We start from the raw sequence: 23,890 nt of genomic DNA on the forward strand, positions 1-23,890 counted from the left end.
ACGCTGGGCCCTGCGCTCAAATCTTTCATTTCACCGGCTGGCCGCGCTCTTGGCGGATCCTAGTAGTTATTTATAAGACAGGCAGTTAGGGCTAGTTCTAGCTGCCGCCACTTTCTCTATTTCCTCCCGGAGGAAATCCTAGGGTTGCACCATGGCGCCCTCACGCTCGTTTTTGTTTTGTTTCTTGTCACTCGTTTGGTCTCCGCTCGTTCTTGCTGCGCCATGGATTGTGACGGACGACTTTGAAAAGGTGGTCATCACCAATCACCCTTACTACTGGATGTCCACCGACGCTGAGGTGATCACTTCCATCGAATCGATCAGCCCGACGGCGACAGTCATGCCGGATGTTCTCTCGACTATCACTTCGACGGGGAGCGGGTACTATGCCTCGGACATCACCGTGGTCGAGGAGTTGTATCCCACCGGCGCCGGTGTGCCAGTGGATGGCATTCAGCGCACCGCGGACAGTTTCTACCATACCACCGTTTACTATGTCAACCTGGTCTACTCTGCCCCTACGGGCTGTTCGACTCAGTTTACCACGACCACCTCTGCCGTGGTGACTCCTCCAGCTCTGGTGGGCAGTGCGCTGCCCCGAACCTCCGTGTCGACCTCGACCTCGGTGGACAATGCCCAGCCATTCCAACCAACGACATGGACCATCGACGAAGTGTGGGTGGCTCCCACGCAGGTTCCCACCCGCACCCTGGCTTCATTGAGTGCCGAGTATGCGCCCACCAGCCTCTACTACGGCTCGGGCTGCCAATACATCTCGCCGGACGACTCTCCATACTACTATTCCGGCTATGATGGAGGCTACGACGAAGAAGATTGGTTCTTCGACACCTGGCCGATGGGCGTCTCCTGGTTCGCGATCGTGATGATCTGCGTCCTTGGCTGGGTCGGACTGATCCTCATCATTGGGTTTATCGAGGCCTGGGTCCGCTTCCGACGCATGATGACGGGCTGGCAGACCCGTCGGGGTCTACCCGTGATGTGGGCCTTTCTCATCTTCCCAATCACACTCCTACTGCTCATTTTCCGACGGAGGGGCTTCCGGGCTCGCACACAATCAGAGTCGGCGGAACTCAAGGGAAAATGGGACGCTATGAGCGGATGGACGAAGTTGCGTCTGTTCTTCGTCTGGGGATTCCGATACAAGTATCCGCCGATGCTGGGCGGTCCTCCTGCTCGTGTCAGCAAAAAGGCCGTCAAAACATCTGGCCCGCCGTTGTTGCAAGAGACACGGGCGGCATCGCGGACGGGCTCGGCTGATGGTCCGTCTGAGAGTACACACCCTGAGATGGGTGAGGTGCCGCATGCCCAATCCGCGAGGCCCGAAACATCCGGGGCTCGGCCAGACGAGAAAATTGGGCGTGCCCAGTGATCGGTTCCGTGCTTGTTGATGGGAGGCATGGTTCTGGAGATCCGAGGTAAACGACGTTTCCCAACGACGTAGACTAAGAAATGTATTTAATCTTAATCAATAATAGAAGCAAATATCACTAAATTCGAGCCAACCTCTAGATCCCATAGAAGAAATCTCGCGTATTTACTGCATGGCTTTGATATTTATTACATTACATATTGTAGTTTATCCCATCATTGATTTCTCATTACCGCTCAATGCCCTGTCTTGCAACCAAAGAACAGAAACTGACTAGAGCTATGATTGTTTAGCATGGAGGAAAATTGCCCCGATTAGAAAAAAATCACCAAAAAAAGATCTCAAGTTGAATAGGAATAGCCGAACGCGGGGGTCGAACCCGCAGCCTTGAGATTAAGAGTCTCACGCTCTACCGATTGAGCTAGCCCGGCAAGGCTTAGCTGAAAATCGAGGTCCCCACAATAATGTGAGCACCGCAAGTGATCGGGGGGGGGGTTGGAATGACCGGGGATGATGGGGTGTGGGTGGATATCCGGACCATGCTCCTTGTCCACTAAGCGGGCTGAGCAGGAAACAACCGAGAGTACACAAACATAGTCTTTTGTCGGGCCTGACTAGTGATTATAGTTCCGTCCTCGCTCGGTAGTGCAGCCCCCGTTTCGTCCGCCTCGGCCGGATGGAGATCGCGGAGACACAGCCCATCCTATAATGGAGGCCGACACAGCACGGCTACCACAGTCGCAGCAGGGCAAGCAAGCGGCATGTCTGAACTGCCGCCGGAGCAAAATCCGCTGCAATCGCCGGCCCGGCGAGGCGCGCTGCGAGAAATGCAGACACGCTAATGTCGACTGCATTGTCCCCAGTCACCACCTGGGGCGACAGAAGGGAGTCAAGAAGTATGCTTCTCGCCATTTGGGAAAGGAATGAATGTTGATGGTTTTACAGTAAACGAAAGGGGCTGGAGAAGGCCATCCACCAAATCGAGCAGGCTATCAAGCGGCCGCGGGTTGATTCTGAGGATGGTCCTGGGACCGATGATGCCCAAAGGGCGATTTCGGGTTTGCAAGAGCTACTAGACAAAGTCCAGGGTCATTTGGTGCAGAACACAACCAATGAATTTGCCGACAGTCCTCATCATCTGCGCAATCAGCCCTCTTCCCGGCGAGACGGGCAAGCAGATGAGAGTCTTGCTCTCGATGATGCAGAAAACCCCCTGCAGCTTCTTGCGCGGGCCTCTGACCTCCAGCTATCTCCATCAGAGACGCGTCCTGTACCCACCAAATCACCATTGCCCTCTGTGGCGCTGCCGACGCTGCCGCCGGAGACCACCGGCGTGCTTGCGGAATCGAGCGCACGGTCTTTTTTTGTTCAAGCGAGAGCGAGTCTGGATACAGGTCCGGAGCTGGACCCTGTGGATTTGGGACTCGTCACATTTGATGAAGCAGAGTCCTTGTTCTCGTTGTAAGTATCTCCCCCGGTGGTTGGGACGATGACACTGATTCTCGAATAGTTTCTATCAAAGTCTGGCACATACACGATGGGGCCTGGATCCTTTGATACACAGTGCTTCTTTTGTGCGCTCTCAGTCTGCATTCCTCTTTTCTTCCATTTTAGCCGCATCAGCCCTGTTTTTGCCATCCGCAGCTGCGTTGTCCACGAGGTTGTCCAGACATTGCAAATGGCTCGCAGAGCGGGTGATCACGTATCGGCATCGATCAGTCGAGATTGTCTTGGCTTTCATGGTGCATATTCCATGGATGGCTCCCGGCGATAGCCTGGGGGACGATGATACTTGTTCCTACCTTGCCATGGCACTCACTGTGGCTTTGGATCTGTCCTTGGACAAAATTATCGTGCCGTCCTCGAGTTTTGACCAGGGATTGCTGAGCCCGCTCGCAAAAGCGGACTGTATCGATGCTAAACGGGCATTGCATATGGATGGTTTCGATGATATCGACCCGGCCTCGAAATGGGGAAGGCGGCTGCTTCGACGACGAGAACGGACTTGGATTGCTTTATTTGTCGTGGAAAGGGGGTCAGTCTTTTTTCCGATCAGCTAGATAACTTTTCTCTAACACAGATTTAGTGTTTGTCTCGCTCGTGGCAGAAGCTATACTGTGCCTCCAACGGCACTCATTGAGCATTGCGATCATTGGCATGATTCCGACGTTGCAGATTTGCGCGATGGACCCATGAATTCCATGGCTGTTCTAAGAAGAGACCTAGATGATCTTTTCAGAAAAGTCAAATCCAGCTGTGATAGTTATCGTGTTGTGGACACCGGGGCTGAGGCGGCTCTAACGTATGCCCTACATTCTGATATTCAGATGGTTGCTGATTATGGTACAGAATCAAGAAAACTATTGAGAGCTTCTATGAGCGGTGGTATACGACATGGGCATTAGCCATCGGTGAAGGGGAATGTGAGTATGACGCTCCTCTCAAAAGACATGGTGCTCATCAACGAATAGCTTGGTCGCTACCGCCATACGTTGAGATCTTGGTTACCCATACTCAGCTCTCCACATACGGCGGTGTCATTAACCACCCCACGGCTCCCGTTGAAGTGAAGCGCTTTTTCCGGGCTGCCGGGCTTTCTGCCGCATTGAATGTTCTCCGAGCCGCTATACAGGGCGAGTCTCGACTCAAGTCTATGCCCAACAATACTGTCATCATGATCTCCTTCGCTGCATGCTCTGCACTCAGTCTAAGCGTCACCCCTAGCGATAGCAGATCCAGCTTAGCACCCAGCGTTCGAACTCTCATTGAAGAAACAGCCGGTGTCCTAGAACGGATTGGAGCCACGCCAAACCATCGAAACGGGGCTTCGGTGCTTTATGGAAGGTTCCTGAGGGAATTGATTCGACGCGCACCCGCAATCAACCCCAGTTCTCAACCTCGACTCGATCAACCAGAAACTGTTCTCCAGCCCGCTTGCTTCGATAATAACCGTGATCTTACATTGCCCATCACCCAGTCCACATCATTACCCCCTGAAGATCTTTGGTCGGAGCCATTGCAGTTTTCTGCTATGTCTGATGGTCAGATCATTGATGCGGTCAATCGAGCTGGTACTGCGTTTGGAGCATCTATTCCCGATGTGTCTATGGATAATATGCTGAGCTGGGATTGGCTTGACTTTGCCAGCACCGATTTTGGTCTTTGAGGGTGTGCGAGCTAGCCTACCTCGAATATACTGTGTATTATACGGCTAGGAGATTTATTATGCCTTGGTGACATGATGTCAAGTAAATCTTGATGCCGAATGTGCCGGTCCCACATTCGGCATCCAGATCTGGCTCCGTTGTCCGCGCATGGCATCATATTAAATCGCGGAATGTCTCCTTCTGCTTCAATAATCTTTTGGCTCCAGTTGTAAATATGGCAACCCTGCGTATCTCAACTGCATCTCTGTCGCAAAGAGCGATCACCACCTGCCGGCCTCGACTGTATCTCGGCGTTCGGGTCCGAAGCGGGCATTCCTTTGCCCCGATAGCAAAGGCGAGCCATGGCGATCGCAAATACTCGACAGCCACACCAGCTCCGTCGCTAGCGCCAAGAGTCGAACGCGGAGGCTCCAAATTGTTCAAAGATGCTGACGCCGCCGTCGCCGACATCAAAAGCGGATCCACGATCCTCAGTTCTGGGTTCGGGCTGTGCGGGGTGGCAGGTATGGTCTGTGGAAAGAAATGCACGAGAGAAGACTGACCGGAACCAGAAACACTGATCAATGCGATGCATCGCCGAGGTGCCGATCAATTGCACTCGCTGACTGCGGTCTCAAATAATGCCGGTGCCGCGGGCAAGGGCGGCCTGTCGACACTGTCACAGAATGGCCAGCTGAACCGGCTGATCCTTTCGTATTTGGGGAACAACAAGGCACTGGAGAAGAAGTATCTATCGGGGAATATCGCGATTGAGCTCTGTCCCCAGGGCACCTTGGCTGAGCGTTTGCGGGCTGGAGGCGCTGGTATTCCGGCGTTCTTCACTCCGACTGGTGTCCGTCAGTGGTCGTGTCACCTCCTGAACAAAGTACTCATACTGATTCACATATAGGCACATTTATCCAGGAAGGCAAAATCCCTGTCCGCATGGATGAGTCAGGCAAGGTGCTGGAAAACGGCAAGCCGCGCGAGACACGAGAGTTCAATGGCAAACCGTACTTGATGGAGACCGCGCTGACTGGTGATGTGGCCATTATTCGGGCGTGGAAGGCGGATGAGGCTGGAAACTGCGTGTTCCGGTATGTATCTGAGCGGAAATGGGCTGATAATCGCTGATTCACCTGCTTGGTTAGATATACAACGAAGGCCTTCGGTCCCATCATGGCCAAGGCAGCGACCTTGACTATTGTTGAAGCCGAAAACATTGTACCCATTGGTTCTATTGACCCGAATGACGTGGATCTTCCTGGTATCTTCGTGGACCGTATTGTGCCAGCGACCGACGAGAAGCACGTTGAGATTAAGAAGCTGCGCTCTACCGAAAACAGCGCACCTAAATCCACTCAGGACGCAGCCTTGATTGAGAGAAACCGGATCGCGCGACGGGCGGCCAAGGAGCTCAAGCAGGGGTACTATGTCAACCTGGGTGTCGGCATTCCCACTCTGGCACCGTCGTACTTGCCCAAGGATGTCAAGGTCTGGATTCAGTCGGAGAATGGTATCCTGGGAATGGTAAGCCGATGATTATCGGTTCGAGTACAGACACTAACGCGATGAAGGGTGCATATCCCACGGAAGAAGAATTAGATCCGTAAGTATTCCAGTCTGACGGTTGGCTTCAATCTTCTAACATGAGAGGCAGGGACATCATCAACGCTGGAAAAGAAACCGTCACACTTGTTCCCGGTGCCGCAACATTTGACAGCACCGAATCATTTGGTATGATCCGCGGAGGCCATGTGGACGTGTCTATTCTCGGTGTACGTCAATTGCCCCAAACGTGAAGCTCATGAACCGACTGACGCTTCCTAGGCTCTGCAAGTCAGCGCCAACGGTGACCTAGCCAACTACATGATCCCCGGCAAGGTGTTCAAGGGAATGGGCGGAGCCATGGACCTGATATCAAACCCGGAACAGACCAAGATTGTCGTGGCCACCAGTCATGTGGCCAAGGACGGCTCCCCCAAGATCGTCCAGGAGTGTAGCCTGCCATTGACGGGTGCCAATGTGGTCAGCACTATCATTACTGACTTGGTAAGTGAGAATTCCCGAAGTGACAGAGCACTCACTGATGATGGTTGCAGTGTGTCTTCCAGGTCAACCGGGGCACTGGAGAACTCACTCTGACCGAACTGGCACCGGGTGTGGAGGTCGAGGAGGTGCAGCAGAAAACCGGGGCCAAGTTTAGCATTGCTGAGAACCTGGAGATCATGGAATAATGTACATCGTGTCAAGGTACCTCGTATAGAATCAGATTTATACCGAATATTTTCCTGGAAGTCATATTTCTAGTCCTAGTTTTCTTACTATCCTCTTGGCCTCTTGGGACGGGTAGCAGATCTGGCCCCGACAATTCCCAACACGAAACCCGGGGTTTTGCGGGGAAGCACCAATCGTGACGAACAGAGGCAAGCTGCGCGGGCGCTAGAAGAGGCCGCCGATAACTAGGGGGGATTGGCACTTCCTTCACCCCCTCCACTGCTGCTGGTCACTCTGCATTATTCCTCCCTTGCACATTATATTCCCGAGGACCCCCGTCTCAACATCAGTGCAGAACAATGGAGTCCAAATCCAGAGCGGAGGAGCTCGACGAAGCCAAGCAGACGCCAGTGCCGTTGGAACGATTCGGGGATGTCGCGCACCAGGAAAAACTGACGCGACGGCTTCTAATGAAGCTCGACCTCAGAATCCTTCCGACGCTGGCTCTCCTTTTTCTGTGCTCGTTTTTCGATCGCACGAATGTGGGAAACGCGAAGATTATCGGGCTGGAGGATGATATCAATATCTCGGACCATGAATATGATATTGGTTTGACGGTGTTCTACCTGTTCTATATTTGCAGGTGAGTTTTGCTCCTTTTTCTTTCTTTTTTCCGCCCGACTTGCACGAATAATTGACACACAAACTAGTGAGGTGCCGAGCAACCTCGTCCTCAAGAAGGCTTCGCCTAAGATCTGGCTTCCGTTCCTGACAGTCGCGTGGGGTATTATTACGATGTGCCTGGGGTTTGTGCGGAATTATGGCGGGTTCGTGGCGGTGCGGGCTGTCTTGGGTATTGCGGAGGGTGGCCTGCTTCCCGGCATGGTATGCGTCTTCTAAAAGGATCTCCGAAATGGAAAAATAACCGCTTGCACAGGTGTTGTATTTGTCTGCCTTCTACAGACGGGGCGATCTCGCACTGCGCATTGGTCTGTTCTACACGGCAGCCTCGCTGTCCGGTGCCTTTGGGGGACTTCTTGCCCGCGGGTTGGCTGCGATTGCTCCTAGAGGCTTGGCGGAGGGTTGGAGATGGTACGATAACTCAGCAGATTGTATGAAATCGTTTGCTAATTTGTCGATAGGATCTTCATCATTGAAGGGCTCTTGGTGAGTGAGCTATTGTGCTATCAGGGCGAATCTTTGTGCTGATCAATGACAGACTGTTGTTTGTGGTGTTTTGAGCTACGTCCTCCTGCCGAATTCCTTGGAGTCATCCTCTTTCTTGACGGCTGAAGAGCGCGAGTTTGGTCGGGAGAGATTATTGATGGATAGTCCTCGAACTCCGGATGGGTAACTAAGCCCAGAAACCTAGTGTAATTCCGTCCTAACCAGAACAGGTTCCTGGTCGCCGAGCAAGAAGCTTTCAAGTGGTCCGAAGTGCGTCGTGGCTGCTTAGAGCCGCAGGTGTGGCTCTCTGCGTCCGCGTATTTCGCTATTTTATCCGGACTGTACTCATTTGGCCTGTTTGTATGTGCCCCCTCTTGAGATTTCTGAGCATGCCTAATATTTGACAGCTACCGACCATCATCGAAAACCTGGGCTTTGCTGGGAATGCCAATGACGTCCAATTGTGGTCTGTGATTCCGTACGCCGTGGCATCTGTCCTCACCGGTAAGAATCTCTCAGTCGACTTAGATTCAGCGGCACACTCACTCGTTCACAGTTGTCGTCGCAATTGTCTCAGATCGACTTCGCCTCCGAGGGATCATCATGCTTGTCACGCTCCCAATCGCCATTATCGGGTATGCCGCTATTGCCAATATTGACTCGCCTCTCGTCCAATATGGAATGACTTTTCTCATGGCCACGGGAATGTACGCCAGCGTGCCCTGCATTCTGGTCTGGATGGCGAACAACTCTGCGGGTCACTATAAGCGGGCTACTACGTCGGCTCTGCAGCTGGCGATTGCGAATTGCGGCGGGTTTGTTGCGAGTATGTGTATTCCTTTCCACAAACGTGATCGGATCTTCTGACTCGTCTTCCACCACAGCATTCAACTATCCAACCAAAGACGGCCCACTATTCCACCGGGGCCACACGATTATCCTGGGACTCTTGGTATTTGCTTGGTTCATGTATGTTTCGCTGCAACTTTCTCAATAGACGATCGTCTACTGACAACTGAGGTCAACAGGATTCTATTCAACGTGCTCTACTGTTCCAAGGTTAACCGTGACAAGAAGAAAGGGAAGTATGATCAGTATGCAGGGTATAACGATGACCGCAATCCGGAGTTTATTATGGTCCTATAAGGTTCCGAGAGAAATATGGACTATAACAACCAGGAAAAGGAGACCACGAACCATATTTTAGTACATAGCACGAAGTTAGTAACAAGCAATGGTAAACGCTGTATTTGAATGTACTGTTGTTAACTCTCTTCTATGTTCTATCCTTTACGTTACCTGTGTAGGGATCGAGGGCTGACTCTATCCCGGTAACGATCTATAAAATAAAATAAAATTAGAAGCCCTCTTCCCTCAAGGCGTGGTCCTTTCCAATTATGACACATCATTGGCACAAGACCAACTCTTGGAGCCGGAGTCGTTGTGAATCGCGGATCCCGACACGTATAGACCCAATCCGCACTAAAAACAGTCAGTCATGAACTGGGGTAAAATCTAGACAAGCAAGGGAACACTCACAATAGCGCAGGCAATGGCCAAGATCAGGATATTCAATATCGTCAAAATAGTCTTCTTGATGTTCCGGAAGTATTGGCCTTGGTTCATGTGTAACCAAAAGATGGCAGGAAGTCCGACTATTCAATACAAGTCAGCATTGGTTTGTACATCGAAGGGATTCTCGGTCATACAGCTGAACCAGCTTCCGAATAATGCACTCTGCGGGTAATCTCTATATTAGCCAGCGTTTCCGATCAATGTACAATGTATCACGAGACGTACAATGAGACTCAGAAGGTCATTAAAAACAGGGATCGATTCCGCAACGACCCAAGAGACGACCCAGACTGCTAGACAAATCGCGACCCAGGACCCAATCGATAGAAAGCTTCGGCTGTGCATTTTGTCGGAGCCGCGGAAAAGACGCACGTAGATGTATTTACACGCGACATGACCCAAAACGACTCCGGAGAGGATGGTCTGTATTCAATCAGTTAATGGGGGGGAGACGTAAATTGTTGGTAAGGACTTACCGTCGGAATGGCCAGGCCCCAAGCGATCTTGCTCATTAAGGGACTCAGAGATAAGATGGCAGGCGACTGGACACCGGGTCCCACGTAGCGATAGATTATCAGTGCGCTAATCAAGTACAAGACTGTATCGACAATTTGGAGCATTGCAAGCGACTTGTTGAAGGTTCGGGGGTCTTCCGTCTCGGACATGAAGCCAAAGTACGCAACATGGGCGACTAGAGGATCAGATTAACTCGGCCCACTTCGGCAATAGTACGGGGGGTTTCCAGCTTACGGTAAGCGAAAATGATGTTGGTCACCGACAGAAAGCCCTCACGGAAGCCGACTGTCGTGGTAGCTTGGATCGGGATATGACCTTTGGTCTCGACACCCGCGGCGACCATGGTTACCACTGTCGCAACGAAAACACTCAAGAATGCTGAATGCAGGTCAGTCAGATTGTTTTATCAGATGAGCACTTTTGAAGGCTGCACTCACAAACAACGGACATCCAGTAGACCTTGTCCATTGTACGTGGCAAGGCGCCTAGGAAGCAAATGACCAGTCCAACGACACCAAAGACCAACGTGCAGGTACCGTGATTTGTCAGTACATTCATCAAAATGTTAAACATCAAAATGTTGCTCGCGCAGAGAAAGATCAGCAACAGTAGCTGGCCGAGGCCCAGCAATTCGCGGCCGAAACGGCCCATCAAGAGCTCGCCAGCATCTCCCATGCTGTGAATCTCGGGATGGCGGAGTTTGAATTGGCCTATCGCATAGCCAGTGTACCATGAAAGCGCTGAGATGAACAAAATCATGATTGCAGCGCTGTATTGAAATGTTAATCAATGCGATTTAGAAGAAAAAGAAGACACATACGGAGCCATTCCAAGAGTGGCCACTGCAGACGGGAGCGAAAGGATTCCCACGGAGACATTCTCTGCGATCATGACTGTGATTTTTGTCAGGATTCAAGGGTTCAATGGCGGCTTATATCTAGAGCTCACGCATTCCACAGTGCCTGTTTGTCAATGATTAGCCCAGACAATATCTCAGTCAAACAGGAGCTGGTCACTCACCACCACTTCATAGTCCGATACTTGACCTCTGCTGTCTCCTCATTTCCAAAAGGCTCCAAGTACTTTCTCTCCGCATCCTTCTTGAGGAATTCCTCAGCTCCATATGACTCTTCATCACTCATGGTGGGCAAACTTTCTGCAGGTCTTCTCGAGTCCAGATATTTGACGAATTGCAGCCCGAATTAGCAAAGTGATGAAATTATGCCAGCATTAGCCAAAAGCACCGATATTTCAGATATTAGGCTTTTGCAGAAATGTATGCAGCAATGCGACCCCGGCTAAGCCAAGAAAAAATCTGAAGAAGGCCTACCGGAGAGCTGGGTGGAGCCCGAATTTTTTACCACCCGCCGCGTGGGGACTTGACATTGTCGGACGGTGCCGAACGCGGCAAAATTTGTTCATCTACATCTATTCTTATTTACCATCAGTTATTGATATGGCATAAGTGTAGAGTAGGTATCAAAAAGAGTATATTTGACATAGAACCATGTATAACTAGCGCCGGCGCCCCCAATCTCAAATTCCAAAAGCGGAAACCAAAAAAAGAAAAAGAAAGGGGTGAACCCCACCATCCACGATGCGTCTCCCACTCCTGACTTGTAGCATCTTTAAGATCACCGGTACTAATCACATCGACGCCTTCCCGCACAAGGTCTTGCCAAACATGATTTCGCAGGCCACGAGGCCAGTTAGGCGTGCCCCAGTACCGTACCTTCAGTCCGAGGTCGTGCGCTGCTTTCACCTGCCTGCGGAGCCGAACGAGCTGGGCTTGCGAGAGACGATTTAGCGCGACAGAACTGATTGTTTCGTGGAAGTCTGTCGAGGCGTAGTAACTGTTGAGAGGCGTGTAGGGGACCGCGGAGGCGGCTTTGGACCGAGAAGCTGCACTCGATTGAACTGGTGGAGAATCCAGTGCGGTGTTCAACTCATCGAGGGGAGCACCATAGAAGGCATTTCTCGGAGTGTTCTCTAGAACGTGGTTGAATGGTGCATTGCCATCACGACAACGGTGACACGCCGCCGAATCAGGTCTTCTCGCCGTTGTCTTTGAAACCGACCAGAAGTAAGAGGGTCTGGGCAGGGTCCGTGGCAAACACCCCCACGATATCATCGTTACTCGTACTCAGGGTAACATTTTCAGCCATCGTATTGTGTTTGTAGAGCATCCGCTTTAGTGGCCCGAGATACGGCTTGCACAAAATTTGCTCTGGCGTCAGCGTATCATGTATGGCCGACCAGTAATTCATCGCTGGACAGCCAAATATCGGCCTCGACACTGATACATACAAGCAGTGGCGAGAGCGGATTGTAGCGGTACTTCGGAGCCAGTAATGATTGTGGTGATAACAGAGTACAGAGATCACGCCGTGAGTCGACCAATGCGGAAAGATGGATGTCTCGTGCGGGAGAAATCACAAAGAGAACACCAGAGCACATAGCGGTCGCAGCACCGCTCGACAGAAGAGCGCTCTGGTCGACTAGGGCCGGAAGTTGCAGCGCGCATGGGAGCACTTCCACCACGAGGAGCGCGGCTGCTTCGTCCAGATCGGCACCGGGTTCAACTCCATTGACCCAGGCTCCTCCGAGATGTGCTCTAGGGGGATAAAGACATGAGTGGAACCCATGCCCTGGAGAACGGAAACATCTCCAAGCGTGTCCACAACGCTTTGGTTTGGCGATCTTACAAACCGGACCCTAAACTCTACAAAGTGTCTGCCTATCTCAAACATGACGTGTTTACGTGGGTGGCTTTCGATCATATTGTGTTGTTGTGTGTTATTTGTCCAACCCGAAACTAGCGGACTGTCCGGACCTTGGGAGGATGTAAGGGATGACGAATTCTGTTTTCTATTTGGGACCAGAGATCAATAGGGTCCTACCGTTCATCTTGTTCCTCATCCTGCTCCGTCGGCTTGCGCTTCGCAGCCTCTTCGCTCGCAAAACTGAACAGTATCCCCAAGTCATAGATCACCTTCAAACAACCCGCGATAATAAACGAGACACCAAAGAGCTGGTTGCGTGCCAGAACGCCCGTGATCAATGGCCCCATGGTCTGACTCAGGGTTTTGACCACATTCACGGCGCCCATGATCGCCGTACGCTTGTCCGCGGGCAGCACAGCGGCTAGGAATGCGGCCCGCGGGGCCACATCCATGCTTTGTGAGCAAGCTCGCAGAATCAGAAAGGTCAGTGCCAGCGGCAGTGAGGGCATCACGGAGATGAGAGAGAGAAAGACTGCCGATGGCAGGTGCGTAAAGACCATGGTCTGTAGTGAATTAGAATCAGATATTTCCAAGGACATTCAACCACCATACCTTGACATTGCCGATGCGCTTGGCAATAGAAGATGCGACTAGCATGGACGCCGCTGAGATGATGCTGCTGATGGAGAAGATGGTTCCAAGTTCGCCCTCGGGCAGCAAGAACTTGCGCTTGAAGAAGCTTGTCATCCAGGACCTAGACCTTATTAGCAACCAGAAAAAAGGTAGGGTAGTGCCTCCACTTACTGCGTTGCCAAACCGGACGCGAAGGCATCCAGCCCAAACAGGATAAACAGTCGGATCACAAGCGACCAGAGATCTTTCTCGATGGATTGGAAGAAATTCTTCTTTTGCGGCGGGGCTTGATCAGACCGACTCTGGTCGGCCAGCAACGGTTGGGTTTCCGAATTCTCCTGTCTAGGGTCTGGCGTCTGGGCGTGAGCCTCTTGGTTCTTTGCTTTCGGCGCGGCTTCCACTTTACGACTCAGGGTCAAGGTCAAAAGAAGCTTGACCACGCCGATGACCGCGTAGACCAGAAAGAAGGCGCGACACGAAGGCATAAATTCCCAACCGTAGATCGACTGAAGCGAGGTCAGGATCCATCCACAGATTAAACTTCCCAAGGCTGAGCCTGCGGTGCCGATAAGGGAGTACCAGGCGAAAACATCGCCCAGCTGCTCCTCCGGCGTGAGGTGCGCCAGCGTGGACTCCTCGATGGCGCGGAAGGCGCCAATTTCAGCTCCACTGCCAGATATCAGCCACTGGTCAATCATAAAAAATAAAATTAAAAAAGTCAATGACATTACATACCTGGGACTGATCACACCAAGGACCGCGGCCGCCAACAGCACCCAGTAATTGTTGAATCGCGCAAAAACAACCCCGCTGCCGGCCATGAGGATGGAACCGAGCGACAAAACCGCGCGGCGACCCATGGAATCGGCATAGAGGGTGAGGAAGAAACTGATCACGACATCACCGGCCAGGGTCAGCGTCATGAACAGACCGATGTGGTCATCCGAATTGCCCATGGCCGACAGATACGAGACCAGAATCAGCGTGGAGCCGAAGTAAGCAAACATGCGCACGAAGCGCTGGGCGCACAGCAGCTTGATGTCGCGCGACGACTGCCACATGGTGACCAGGCCCAACTCGCCCAGAATTTTAGCGACCACATTGTGCCCAGTCATGGTGGGCAATGATGATGGGGAGAACGAAAGAAAAGGACCAGGGGATTTACCAACTGAAACCAGAGCAAAAGCTTACTTATCTACCGGTGGAGACATTGACGATCTCGTAGGAATTACTATGTAGGAATAATTGTCAAGGATTGGACCTCACCGTTTTTCCTATTTGGTATTAGTCGATTATTAGTGATTATTATGACAACCGAAAATGCGTGCAAAATACCGCTAAGCCAAAAGGTGCCAAAGGCCCTAATCCAGCTCTTAACGGTAATTTTCATGGTTTGACATGTTAGTTAGTTTCGCTCCCTAAATTGTTCGGCATTCCTGGATTTAAATGGAGTTTAACGAACGTCCCTGCTACCCAATATTATTTGTTGTCCTATATAAAGAACGGATTTCTCTTATTTAACGATGTACGAAATGCCGCTCCTGTACAATCTGTTAATAAAGGAGAGCAGGGCGACATGTTTATCGAAGATGTGTATACGGCCTAATCAGAAAGCAGTAGCACTGTGCAGTTTTTGATATTTATATCGCTTGATAGTGCACAGATGCTAGGCGGATAATCTATATATTGTATCCATTAGACATACTCCATATCCGAGGGTTGGTCCTCTGGCGGAACCGGAGACGACACATCGGCCTTCCACGTCGGCGTCGTCGTGCATGGCCCGCCAGAGAAGGGCGATGGACTGGGTACGCGCTTTGCGATCCCATAGATACTCGGTCCCTTCAACTATGGCCTTCTGCAAAGTGCCTAATGGCCCTTGTCGGTTCTTCTCCTGGGGCTGTTCGCTGACGGCATTGAGGGCGGGAAAGAACCGGCGCAGCAGTTCCAAGTCCGACTCGGTGAGAAACCGGCGTGGATTGATGTGACGACGCAGAGGATCCTCTCGACTGCCGCTATACAGCTGCGACAGTTGCGGCAGCAGGAATTCCGGGTGGATGTGGATCTCGCGGCCGCCGGCATGGGTGTCGTACACCGGCACATTGGGACTGACACCCACCACCCGGATTTGGTTGCCGGTCGTCTCGGTCGTCTCGTACACGAAGGGACATGGCGCCAGCGAGCGGTGGTGCGTGCGATGCAGGCGCTCGTTGTTCAGTGTCACGGAGCCCTCTTGCAGAGCTCTGGCAGCCGCCTCTTGTTTAGCGCCCCACTCGTCGGAGGTCGCTTCTGCAGATCGGAACGGAGAGTGAGCACTGATTTATTCTGCTACGTACGTACGCTACTCTTATAAACTGACTTGACACCAGAATCAATTCCCGTGGCGAGGGGCTTGAACCCACTGGCAGCGTCCCTTGTCGATCTACACAATCGGCGGGGATGGGCGGGTATGGGTATGGATGCGCCATGACGGTGAAATCCCTGCAGGGGGCACAAGATGAGCTACGAATGGACATCACGATTCGCCTCTGCCGGCCCATATCACCATGATGTCAGTTTCCTAGCAGCCATCGGACCCACCGAGTCCGAGCTCATAGTTGACAGCCCACACACGCCTTCACGGGTTGATGCAGACAAATCGAATTACCCACATCTGGCCCTCGTGGTGGGAAATTAAACGGTCAGGACTCTTTTGAGCCGTGGAGAGCTATCCCGCGTGCCACTTGAGACCTAACTCTGCAGAATCTGACGGCTGACAATTGTGAGGAACCCCATTGCCCCCAGTGGTTGCACTACAGCCCGTAGTGTCTCCAGATGGCTGCAGATGGGCCCCCGGATAGCCTGATGGTCTGCCTATCCCGGCTAGATCAGCGCCCGCCAATCTGCGCTATTACACCACAATCGTGCCGATCTCTTCAGCTAGGCCGAACCTGTCGATGAACGATGGAGCCCAGCCGAGCGCCAGATCCGCTCGTCCCCCAATCAACGGGGCTGTCACGATCTGTGGCCGATCGGGTCAACCTGCCAGCTGAAGATCGGTGAAAAGCTGCCGGCATTTTAAGCTGGCCCGCCTGCCCCCCTCCCTGGCTACCTACAGTTTACCTCGGCCGGTTTGTCTTTGCTCTCTCTGTCTGTATTCTAGAGCGAAAACAGTCTTCTATTTGCACATTATGCCCAGTGAAATCCCACAACCGCCCGGTGTCCCACTTCTGGGTAATGTGTTTGATGTCAACCCCAATGAGACGTGGAATTCGCTGAACAAGTTGGCCAAGCAATATGGTAAGTGGCAAATTATACCATCTTTGGCTCAATCGATTGATCGGGGACAGGCTCCATCTTCAAAATCAATGCCCTGGGCACGCAAATCGTCTTTGTCGGTAGCGTGGCGCTTCTCGAAGAAATCTGCGACCAGAAGCGGTTCCGCAAGTGCGTGACCGGACCCGTGGTGGAAATCCGATACGCCGTACACGACAGTCTGTTCACCGCTTACGAGGATGAAAAGAGTTGGGGCATCGCACATCGGATCATGATGCCGCACCTCACCCAGTCCGCGACTGACGATCTGTTCAACGACATGGCAGTTGTGATTTCGGACTTGACGAAGAAGTGGTCCTCGGGGAACAAGAAGAAGGTTTTGCTCACAAACGACTTGGACCGAATGCTCATGGCGTCCTGCATGCAGTGTTTCTTCGGCCAGCGAATCCATGTCATGGAAGGCCAAGAACCTCCCCTGCTCAAGGCCATGGATGGTGCCACCATGGAGGCGATGAAGCGGCCTACTCGGCCCAAGCTCCTAAACTGGCTGGTGTACCAGCGCCGCTTTGAGAAGGACACAAAGACCATGCGCAGTTTCGCGGCCGAGGTTGTGAAAATCGGGAAAGAAAACCCGGAGACTACACGCAAGTACATGCTGAATGCACTACTGAATGGCACGGATCCCGAGAGCGGAAAGAAGCTCGAGGACTCACAGGTGATCGATGAGATCATCAGCGTTTTCATCGGTGCCGCGACGGCACCGAACCTCGTATCATACGCTCTGTATTATCTCATGCAGAACCCGTCCTGCGTCACCAAGGCCTGCGAGGAAATCGATGCGGTGGTTGGACCGAACAACAAGATCGACCTGGCTCACCTCGAGAAGCTCAACTATGTCGAAGCCATCCTGCGTGAGTCGATCCGTCTATCCGCTACAGCACCCGGCTTCAACGTCGAGCCGATTCCCTCAAAGGACAAGAGCCCCATACTCCTAGCGGGTGGTGAGTACCAGATACCTCATGACCAGACTATGATTGCCGTCCTCAACTCCGTGAACCGCGACCCAGCCGTTTTCGAAGACCCCGAAGCGTTCAAGCCTGAGCGTGTTCTCGGCGAGAAGTGGGAGAAGCTTCCTGCGGGAGCGAAGAAGGGATTCGGTAATGGCAAGCGCGAGTGTATCGGCAAACTCTGGGCGTGGCGGTGGTCGTTCTTCACCCTTGCCAGTATTCTTAAGGAAGTTTCCTTCGAGCTGGCGGATCCGAAGTACGATTTGCACTCCAACGGTGCGTTCAGCATCAAGCCTCTGGATTTTTATGGGTTGGTCAGCCCACGGCAGAAGTAATATGCCCCCTTCACAAAGGAAGTGTCTATTTGTTATCAGCTGATAGGAGCCCGTCTTTAACGAATTTGGCAACTGAACATTATGATAAATGCCGAGATAACTCTTGGAATTGAAGCATTCTAGCTTACCTCATTATCACCTCAGATCCATGCCCATGTAGGTAACTTTGGAACTATCTGAAGTGCAATGCCTCTATCGTAAGAATTGCGTAAGTGATGCGGTCATGGAGCGCCACATTTGAAAGTCTGGATAATGCAAGTCTATTCAAGTAGCCTGAATCTATTTCGAGACAAGATTCCCAAGGAAAAAGAGACTATAGTTTCTCTGAAAAGCGAACGACATTGGTATATGTAAAAATCGAGATGCAAGAAATGAGAATCGACCCGCGAAAGGACCAGCCTAGTCTCAAGGATATATATTCAAACCGAAACAAAATCCATACCAGCTGGGATCACGCATCCACAGTGTAAAATTTTTCATGTTAAACAGAAAGTAGACCGCTTAACCGCTGTAGTCGAGGGCGACAGCGAGACGGACAGCACCGCCAGAGATGTTGCCACCGATGCCACCGACATCAGTCTGGGCAGTGGTGTAGGCGTTGTCGACGGAGCCAGCGTTCTCGGTCATGGAGGAGCAGGTGTTGGAGAGGACGTCGCAGATCTGCATGCCCTGGACCTCGAGGCCGGCATTCTGGGCAGCGATGGCAGAGACGTCGAAGCCAGACCAGCCACTGTTGCCAGAAGAGCCGAAGTCGAACTCACCCCAGGTGGAGGCGTAGCCACCATTGGAGTCAGTGGGGATGGAGCCGGAGGCGGCAGCCCAGCCACCCTGGGAGTCGGAATCGAAGGCAACGTACGTGGTCTCGCCAGAGGAGATGGTGAAGGTCTGCACCGCGTGGCCGAACCAGCCGTCCATCTGGCCGTCGGGGCCGATCTTGTTCCAGATGGCGACGGTCCAGGAGCCAGAGCTAGGACCGTTGAACTGAGCAACGTACTGGTACTGGCTGGCGTCCGACTCGGACACCTGGATGATGTTGCTGCCGTAGGGATTGCCGACGTTACCGGCGTAGCTCACGCCACTGCCAGAATCGCTAGTCTGGCTGCCGAAGCCCGACGTGGAGTACTGACCGCTCGAGGGAGTCGAGGACCACGAGCCACCGGCAGCAGAAGATGAGGAAGACGGCGCGGCAGAGGCAGTAGAGCTGGCCTGGCGGCGCTCGAAGCCCTTGGGAGCAGCGAGGGTACCGGTGGTGAGGGCTGTCAGCAGCAGGAGAGACTTGGAGAATTGCATTTTGGAAAAGAATTGACTCGGAAGTGAGTGTGTAGTAGAAGAGAGTGAATGGGTGAAGCCCTAAAAGAAAGACTGTCCTGAAAGAATTGAAAAAACGACTGTAAAGAGTGACTGACTTGTTGTCGAAGAGAGTGTGGTTGAACAAAAGAACACAAAGGCAGACCGATCGAAGATATAAATACCTCGTGGCCTGGGAGAACAAAATCTGCCGGCCCGCCACCATTGCCTCGCTGACGGGGACAAAAGGTTATGACTCAGTCGCTTTCCATGGTGCCTGGTACCTGGAAATTCCATCCTTGGATCAGGAGCGGCGGACAGAGAGGAACAGCAACGTCAGCTCCAGAAGCAGACGGGGACGCCCTTGGGTCCAGAAGGGCCGACGCCGCGGTTGGCAGCGTGGCTGTAGATGTGCCATTGGAGGCTCCATCAGGGGAGGCAATTGTCCCAAGGATTGCCGCGAGAATAAAAACGGCGGCAGGCGTGATTGGCCCTGGGTGAGCGAAATGCAATTCTAGATGGGCAGTTCATCGTTGGCGGCGCCCCCCTGTCATCGGGTGGGCCTGGCGATGGCCCAGAGGGACTGGATGGATCCAAGATCCCACTGAAAAGTATTTCAGTTCGGCACCACTCGACCATTGGCCGCCAAACTGGGGCTTTGTGACGTTGGAGGCTGGGTCGACGACTGGGCTGAAACAAACCCTAAGTGCCCGTTTACAACGCAATCGTTTGGTGGCCGCGGTGTATGACCGAAACTCGAATTTTGGTTAAAGAAAACACTGCAGTGGGGTCCTGCTTGGCATGGCGGCCGCGATAGAATCAGTTTTTATTCATTAAAAAAACCCAAGACTCAGACTTTCTCGGCTTTCATGGCTGCTGAGCATCCGAGTCTGGATTGAATTTCTTCCCGGACTGTGCTCCCCGGCATTCATTGTACTGTGACTGGAGTTCACACCCAAAGCAAACACACACTCACACGAAAGAAAACACACAAAAAAAGGTGCCATAATGAGAAACTGGTGGAAATTGACCCTCGTTCCATGGTTGACCTAGAGGCGGTCCAGGGCCCGGTCGGGAAAGCAATGTCATTGGCCTCTTCGCAGAGAAAAGTGGGAAGGTGTCGTCAATGCCACCAACCAGAATACAATTCTGTTTCTTGGCAGGGCAAAGTCGCCTCTCGACGAATCAGTACAGACACAGGATCCATGGACAGTTTGATTGTGCTTGGACCGGTGTCGTGGCCATAGCGCTTGGCGACGTTTACATAGTAACAGCTCGGCAAGAAGAATAAAGTATCGCTAGCGTGCTACAAAGGTCTAGACAAAGGCCGTGGATACCAAGATAGGTAGCCCACCCAGTAGTGGGCTGGTGTAACCCTGTCTGTGGGTGGCACACATTATCAGCGGTCTTCTCGATTTATTAGAAGCTCCCCGACAGCCCTTGTCTTGTCAACGGCTTTGATTTCCCTCGGTGGGGTTTGCATCGTAGACTTGGCCTCCGCGTGGTCCCACTGAGGCGTTGGCGACTGTAGTCCAGGCGCAGATGGAGATATTCTAGAAATCAAATCCTGTGGTGGGAGCAACTTTGCACATGTTTTGCGCTGAGGCATCACGATTATTGGACCCCTCAACATATGAGCAGTATTTGAAAACTCAATCGATATCGATGAATATTATTCATTCGACTTATTTTCTGCTATTGTTGACAAGAAAACACAAGACAGACAAATTATTAGAATGAAGATATTGAAATGTTGAACGAATTAAAAAACGAAAAGCTTTCCCGCAGCGCGATTTCCTTTCGGCCGTGGATATCCACTGTCAACGAACGGCTACTATACACAGCAAACCTAAGTGTCCAATTCCGCTTTTTGATTCTCAATTGCTGATACGTATTCTACTTCTTATCAGCTTAGCAAGTTCGAAAGTGAGTGACTTTAACTCCCTACTCGAAACAACATCAGTACAAACTTCCTTTTTGGCTCTTTTCTGGCCAGCCTGTAAACGACCTCTCCCTCCATCTGACGGCACTGTGAGTTGTTGCCATTACAAAGACACTACCAAGACGAGGTTCTGATATTTCAGAAAGCCTGCATATAGAGTATATCAGTTTTGGTTATTTGTTTTGTCATATTTGGCACTATTACCCGTCCCTGACGTCGTTGTGTGGCCAACACCGGTGTGGTCAGTGACCTTTGCCACCCGCCAAGAAGAAGAAAAAAATGCATCAGCTCCACCTTCCCAGATGAATTACTCGGCAAAAATAATCTCTTAGAAGCATCTTGCCCCAAGACTCGCCTCTTCTTTACTATTCTAATCGGAGAGATTTGATCGACAGACATAATTCCTCTAACTTCTGGCCCCAACACTAGTAGCTTCGACTTGCATCAAATCGCCAATCGGAGGCCCTCAACCGTCATCTATTGGAGCTGTTTCCCGGTCAAGGTTGCAAAATGAACAACGCCATGATTAACTGGGCCAATGAAAATATCTTGGGTTGGTCCTGCTGTAACAGGGGCTCTGGCTGTAACAAGATCGCCGTACCTGACTGGGAAAGTCCAAGTTAGATCGCTTCCTATTTGAGAAAATGGATCTCCGCGTTCTTCGCCCCTCACACTTTGTTGCAGGCCGGCAGTTACTAGATGTAGAAACTCGTCTGAAGAAACAACAAGGTTGAGCTATTAGCTTACTTTTTATTATTATTTGACTAGCAAGATTAACCATGCGAGTAGATTTAAAGGCTCACAAGCCCAGGCCGTAACCTCAACTCACATTTTTGAATCAGAAATCATTCTCCACTAACTTCCGAAATGGTCGTCCTCAAAGTTGGTATTATCGTTGCCATGGCCCTTGCAGCCATGTCCAGTGCCCAATCTGCCAACCCTGGTGTAGGAATAAACCCTAAAGCCCAAGGCGCAACCACCGACGTGACGGAAAGCACGGGTCCCAATGGGTATGAACAACATTTTAAAGCAAAGAACGTGAAACTCCGACGCTAATCCAGTCTCCAGATCCGAGGATTGGCTGAATACTGGAATCAAGGGCGATGGCTGGAACCCTCCCTTCATGACTCTGGAAGACATCTATCATATCTCGCTCCAGGACTTTTATAACGGTACTGGGGCGCGGTGTGTACGATACAATAAGTTCTTCCAGAGCGCAGGACTCAAATACAATGTTGACCCTGTCATCTTGGCCGTGATTGCTATGCAGGAATCTTCATGCAACGCGCATGCTGGTGGGCCGACCCCAGGTCTCATGCAGGTCTCTTGCGCCAACTATCCCCACCACAAATGCACCAACTCGACTCAGGATAACGTGGATGCGGGTACAAAATATCTCAGATCGCAGATCGACGCAGCTGGTGGGAATGCCATTCAGGCCTTTGGCTCGTATAACGGCTGGTTCACGGCGGGCAGTGGGCTGAATGGCAACAAGGGTCTTACTCAAGACTACCCTTGTTCGTCGGAAGGCCAGGCCAATGGTGAGCCCCAGAACTTGGATTACTTGCATCAGGTTCTGAATGGGTGGTTGATGGGATTGGATGTGTACGGGTCTGATAACTGGATTGGCACTTACAAGTGTGATCAGTCCTGCAGTGATGGAAGCCTGTGTTAGATATTGAACAGTATTAAAGATGGAAGTATCTAGTTATAAACAGAGTTGTATAAACACTCTAGATAACTCAATAATTTGACCACCGTTGTTAGGCAAACTGAGTCTGGTCAAATATTTGAGGAATTGAGCCAACCCCAAGACGAGACTCTGTAGAGCATCAAGTACCTTTTGGCACCACGAAAATTCCTCCTGCAGTCCATGAGAAAGAAGAAGTGAGCAGCCTTGGACACTGGGAAGAGCAGCATCTCTGCTCCCCATATTTGCATCCCTCCTAGAGACAATACGGGATGGATCGGCATATTTTATTGGCATAAAATTCAGCCCAATCTAGATCCCAGGAAGGAGATGTTGCAGTTCCCAAGAGGGCCTGAGTCGAGGAATTTGAACTGTAGACAATCGACAAGGCCGTCAGATGTTTGGAGTGGCCCAGGAATTTTTCGACTTGTTGTTTCATGGCCGAGAAATCGCGTGGGTCTATGGCCAATCATTGTGTGATTATCGGAGTACCACGTCAATAGCCTCGTTTTTAGGTCGAGATAGGCGTGTAACTGAGACCGATATACCTGTGTTATGCTAGTGGAACTTTGGCGTTCCAGCTGATCATTGTCATTTGTGGAATACATGATAAATGCACATTCAATGTAGAACCTCAGTATAGCTGAAACCGTCAAACGTCAACGAAATTCTCAAGGCTTTATGCTGTATTTCAGTGGCTAAAGTATGAACGGAATTGCGTGGTTTTGACGTCGACTACTTATCTCGCTTTCCCGCTCTCTTTTCACTCCAGAGCAGCGAGATTGCCCAAGACGCAGCGGCTCTGGACAGGATCTTTAAGATGGATCAGAACTGGCAGGTCATTTTCTAAATCGCAAGGAGACCACCGGAACGCTCTAAAAGCTCCACGAATGCTTCCTCAGCCAGGAGGCGTCGATTCTCCTCTCCTTGCCGTAAGTAATTAGTCACTCCTGCGGACTTGACTTATTAGCTTAGTTAACAAGAGGAACCAATGATGGTCATCTCCC

General features: G+C 51.6%; 10 protein-coding genes and 1 non-coding gene across 11 annotated transcripts; 6 read left to right on the forward strand and 5 right to left on the reverse strand.

Annotated features, from left to right (window-relative positions):
• Window positions 1–151: 151 nt before the first annotated feature.
• PFLUO_LOCUS872 (uncharacterized protein) lies at window positions 152–1,390 on the forward strand (the record flags this gene model as incomplete). The annotated part of the gene is made up of 1 exon (XM_073786543.1): window positions 152–1,390. One exon carries the CDS (start codon window positions 152–154, stop codon window positions 1,388–1,390), a length of 1,239 nt encoding a protein of 412 aa, XP_073634968.1.
• A 358-nt stretch (window positions 1,391–1,748) lies between these two features.
• On the reverse strand, window positions 1,749–1,821 carry PFLUO_LOCUS873. The gene has a single exon. It is a non-coding gene; the product is annotated as a tRNA-Lys (tRNA).
• A 277-nt stretch (window positions 1,822–2,098) lies between these two features.
• Window positions 2,099–2,855, forward strand: PFLUO_LOCUS874 (uncharacterized protein; the record flags this gene model as incomplete). The annotated part of the gene is made up of 2 exons (XM_073786555.1): window positions 2,099–2,286; window positions 2,336–2,855. 2 exons carry the CDS (start codon window positions 2,099–2,101, stop codon window positions 2,853–2,855), a joined length of 708 nt encoding a protein of 235 aa, XP_073634969.1.
• Window positions 2,856–4,771: 1,916 nt separating this feature from the next.
• Window positions 4,772–6,773, forward strand: PFLUO_LOCUS875 (uncharacterized protein; the record flags this gene model as incomplete). Its single annotated transcript, XM_073786566.1, has 8 exons — window positions 4,772–5,060; window positions 5,109–5,393; window positions 5,447–5,633; window positions 5,688–6,066; window positions 6,114–6,145; window positions 6,197–6,314; window positions 6,367–6,588; window positions 6,639–6,773. The coding sequence occupies 8 exons, from the start codon at window positions 4,772–4,774 to the stop codon at window positions 6,771–6,773; spliced, it is 1,647 nt and encodes a 548-aa protein (XP_073634970.1).
• Window positions 6,774–7,112: 339 nt separating this feature from the next.
• PFLUO_LOCUS876 (uncharacterized protein) lies at window positions 7,113–9,066 on the forward strand (the record flags this gene model as incomplete). The annotated part of the gene is made up of 10 exons (XM_073786577.1): window positions 7,113–7,396; window positions 7,464–7,638; window positions 7,691–7,845; window positions 7,896–7,920; window positions 7,973–8,103; window positions 8,151–8,280; window positions 8,328–8,424; window positions 8,477–8,746; window positions 8,805–8,889; window positions 8,949–9,066. The coding sequence occupies 10 exons, from the start codon at window positions 7,113–7,115 to the stop codon at window positions 9,064–9,066; spliced, it is 1,470 nt and encodes a 489-aa protein (XP_073634971.1).
• Window positions 9,067–9,315: 249 nt separating this feature from the next.
• PFLUO_LOCUS877 (uncharacterized protein) lies at window positions 9,316–11,153 on the reverse strand (the record flags this gene model as incomplete). Its single annotated transcript, XM_073786588.1, has 10 exons — window positions 9,316–9,402; window positions 9,460–9,575; window positions 9,630–9,657; window positions 9,721–9,918; window positions 9,972–10,186; window positions 10,246–10,389; window positions 10,449–10,780; window positions 10,832–10,904; window positions 10,960–10,973; window positions 11,032–11,153. The coding sequence occupies 10 exons, from the start codon at window positions 11,151–11,153 to the stop codon at window positions 9,316–9,318; spliced, it is 1,329 nt and encodes a 442-aa protein (XP_073634972.1).
• A 1,754-nt stretch (window positions 11,154–12,907) lies between these two features.
• On the reverse strand, window positions 12,908–14,482 carry PFLUO_LOCUS878 (uncharacterized protein; the record flags this gene model as incomplete). Its single annotated transcript, XM_073786599.1, has 4 exons — window positions 12,908–13,297; window positions 13,347–13,488; window positions 13,539–14,036; window positions 14,103–14,482. 4 exons carry the CDS (start codon window positions 14,480–14,482, stop codon window positions 12,908–12,910), a joined length of 1,410 nt encoding a protein of 469 aa, XP_073634973.1.
• A 147-nt stretch (window positions 14,483–14,629) lies between these two features.
• On the reverse strand, window positions 14,630–15,835 carry PFLUO_LOCUS879 (uncharacterized protein; the record flags this gene model as incomplete). The annotated part of the gene is made up of 3 exons (XM_073786610.1): window positions 14,630–14,641; window positions 15,073–15,656; window positions 15,727–15,835. 3 exons carry the CDS (start codon window positions 15,833–15,835, stop codon window positions 14,630–14,632), a joined length of 705 nt encoding a protein of 234 aa, XP_073634974.1.
• A 702-nt stretch (window positions 15,836–16,537) lies between these two features.
• Window positions 16,538–17,964, forward strand: PFLUO_LOCUS880 (uncharacterized protein; the record flags this gene model as incomplete). Its single annotated transcript, XM_073786621.1, has 2 exons — window positions 16,538–16,646; window positions 16,697–17,964. The coding sequence occupies 2 exons, from the start codon at window positions 16,538–16,540 to the stop codon at window positions 17,962–17,964; spliced, it is 1,377 nt and encodes a 458-aa protein (XP_073634975.1).
• Window positions 17,965–18,465: 501 nt separating this feature from the next.
• PFLUO_LOCUS881 (uncharacterized protein) lies at window positions 18,466–19,254 on the reverse strand (the record flags this gene model as incomplete). The annotated part of the gene is made up of 1 exon (XM_073786632.1): window positions 18,466–19,254. The coding sequence occupies one exon, from the start codon at window positions 19,252–19,254 to the stop codon at window positions 18,466–18,468; it is 789 nt and encodes a 262-aa protein (XP_073634976.1).
• A 2,806-nt stretch (window positions 19,255–22,060) lies between these two features.
• On the forward strand, window positions 22,061–22,868 carry PFLUO_LOCUS882 (uncharacterized protein; the record flags this gene model as incomplete). Its single annotated transcript, XM_073786643.1, has 2 exons — window positions 22,061–22,203; window positions 22,262–22,868. The coding sequence occupies 2 exons, from the start codon at window positions 22,061–22,063 to the stop codon at window positions 22,866–22,868; spliced, it is 750 nt and encodes a 249-aa protein (XP_073634977.1).
• Between the last annotated feature and the right edge of the window lie 1,022 nt (window positions 22,869–23,890).

The sequence above is a fragment of the Penicillium psychrofluorescens genome (assembly GCF_964197705.1).
Source record: "Penicillium psychrofluorescens genome assembly, chromosome: 1".
Taxonomy (NCBI): Eukaryota; Fungi; Ascomycota; class Eurotiomycetes; order Eurotiales; family Aspergillaceae; genus Penicillium; species Penicillium psychrofluorescens.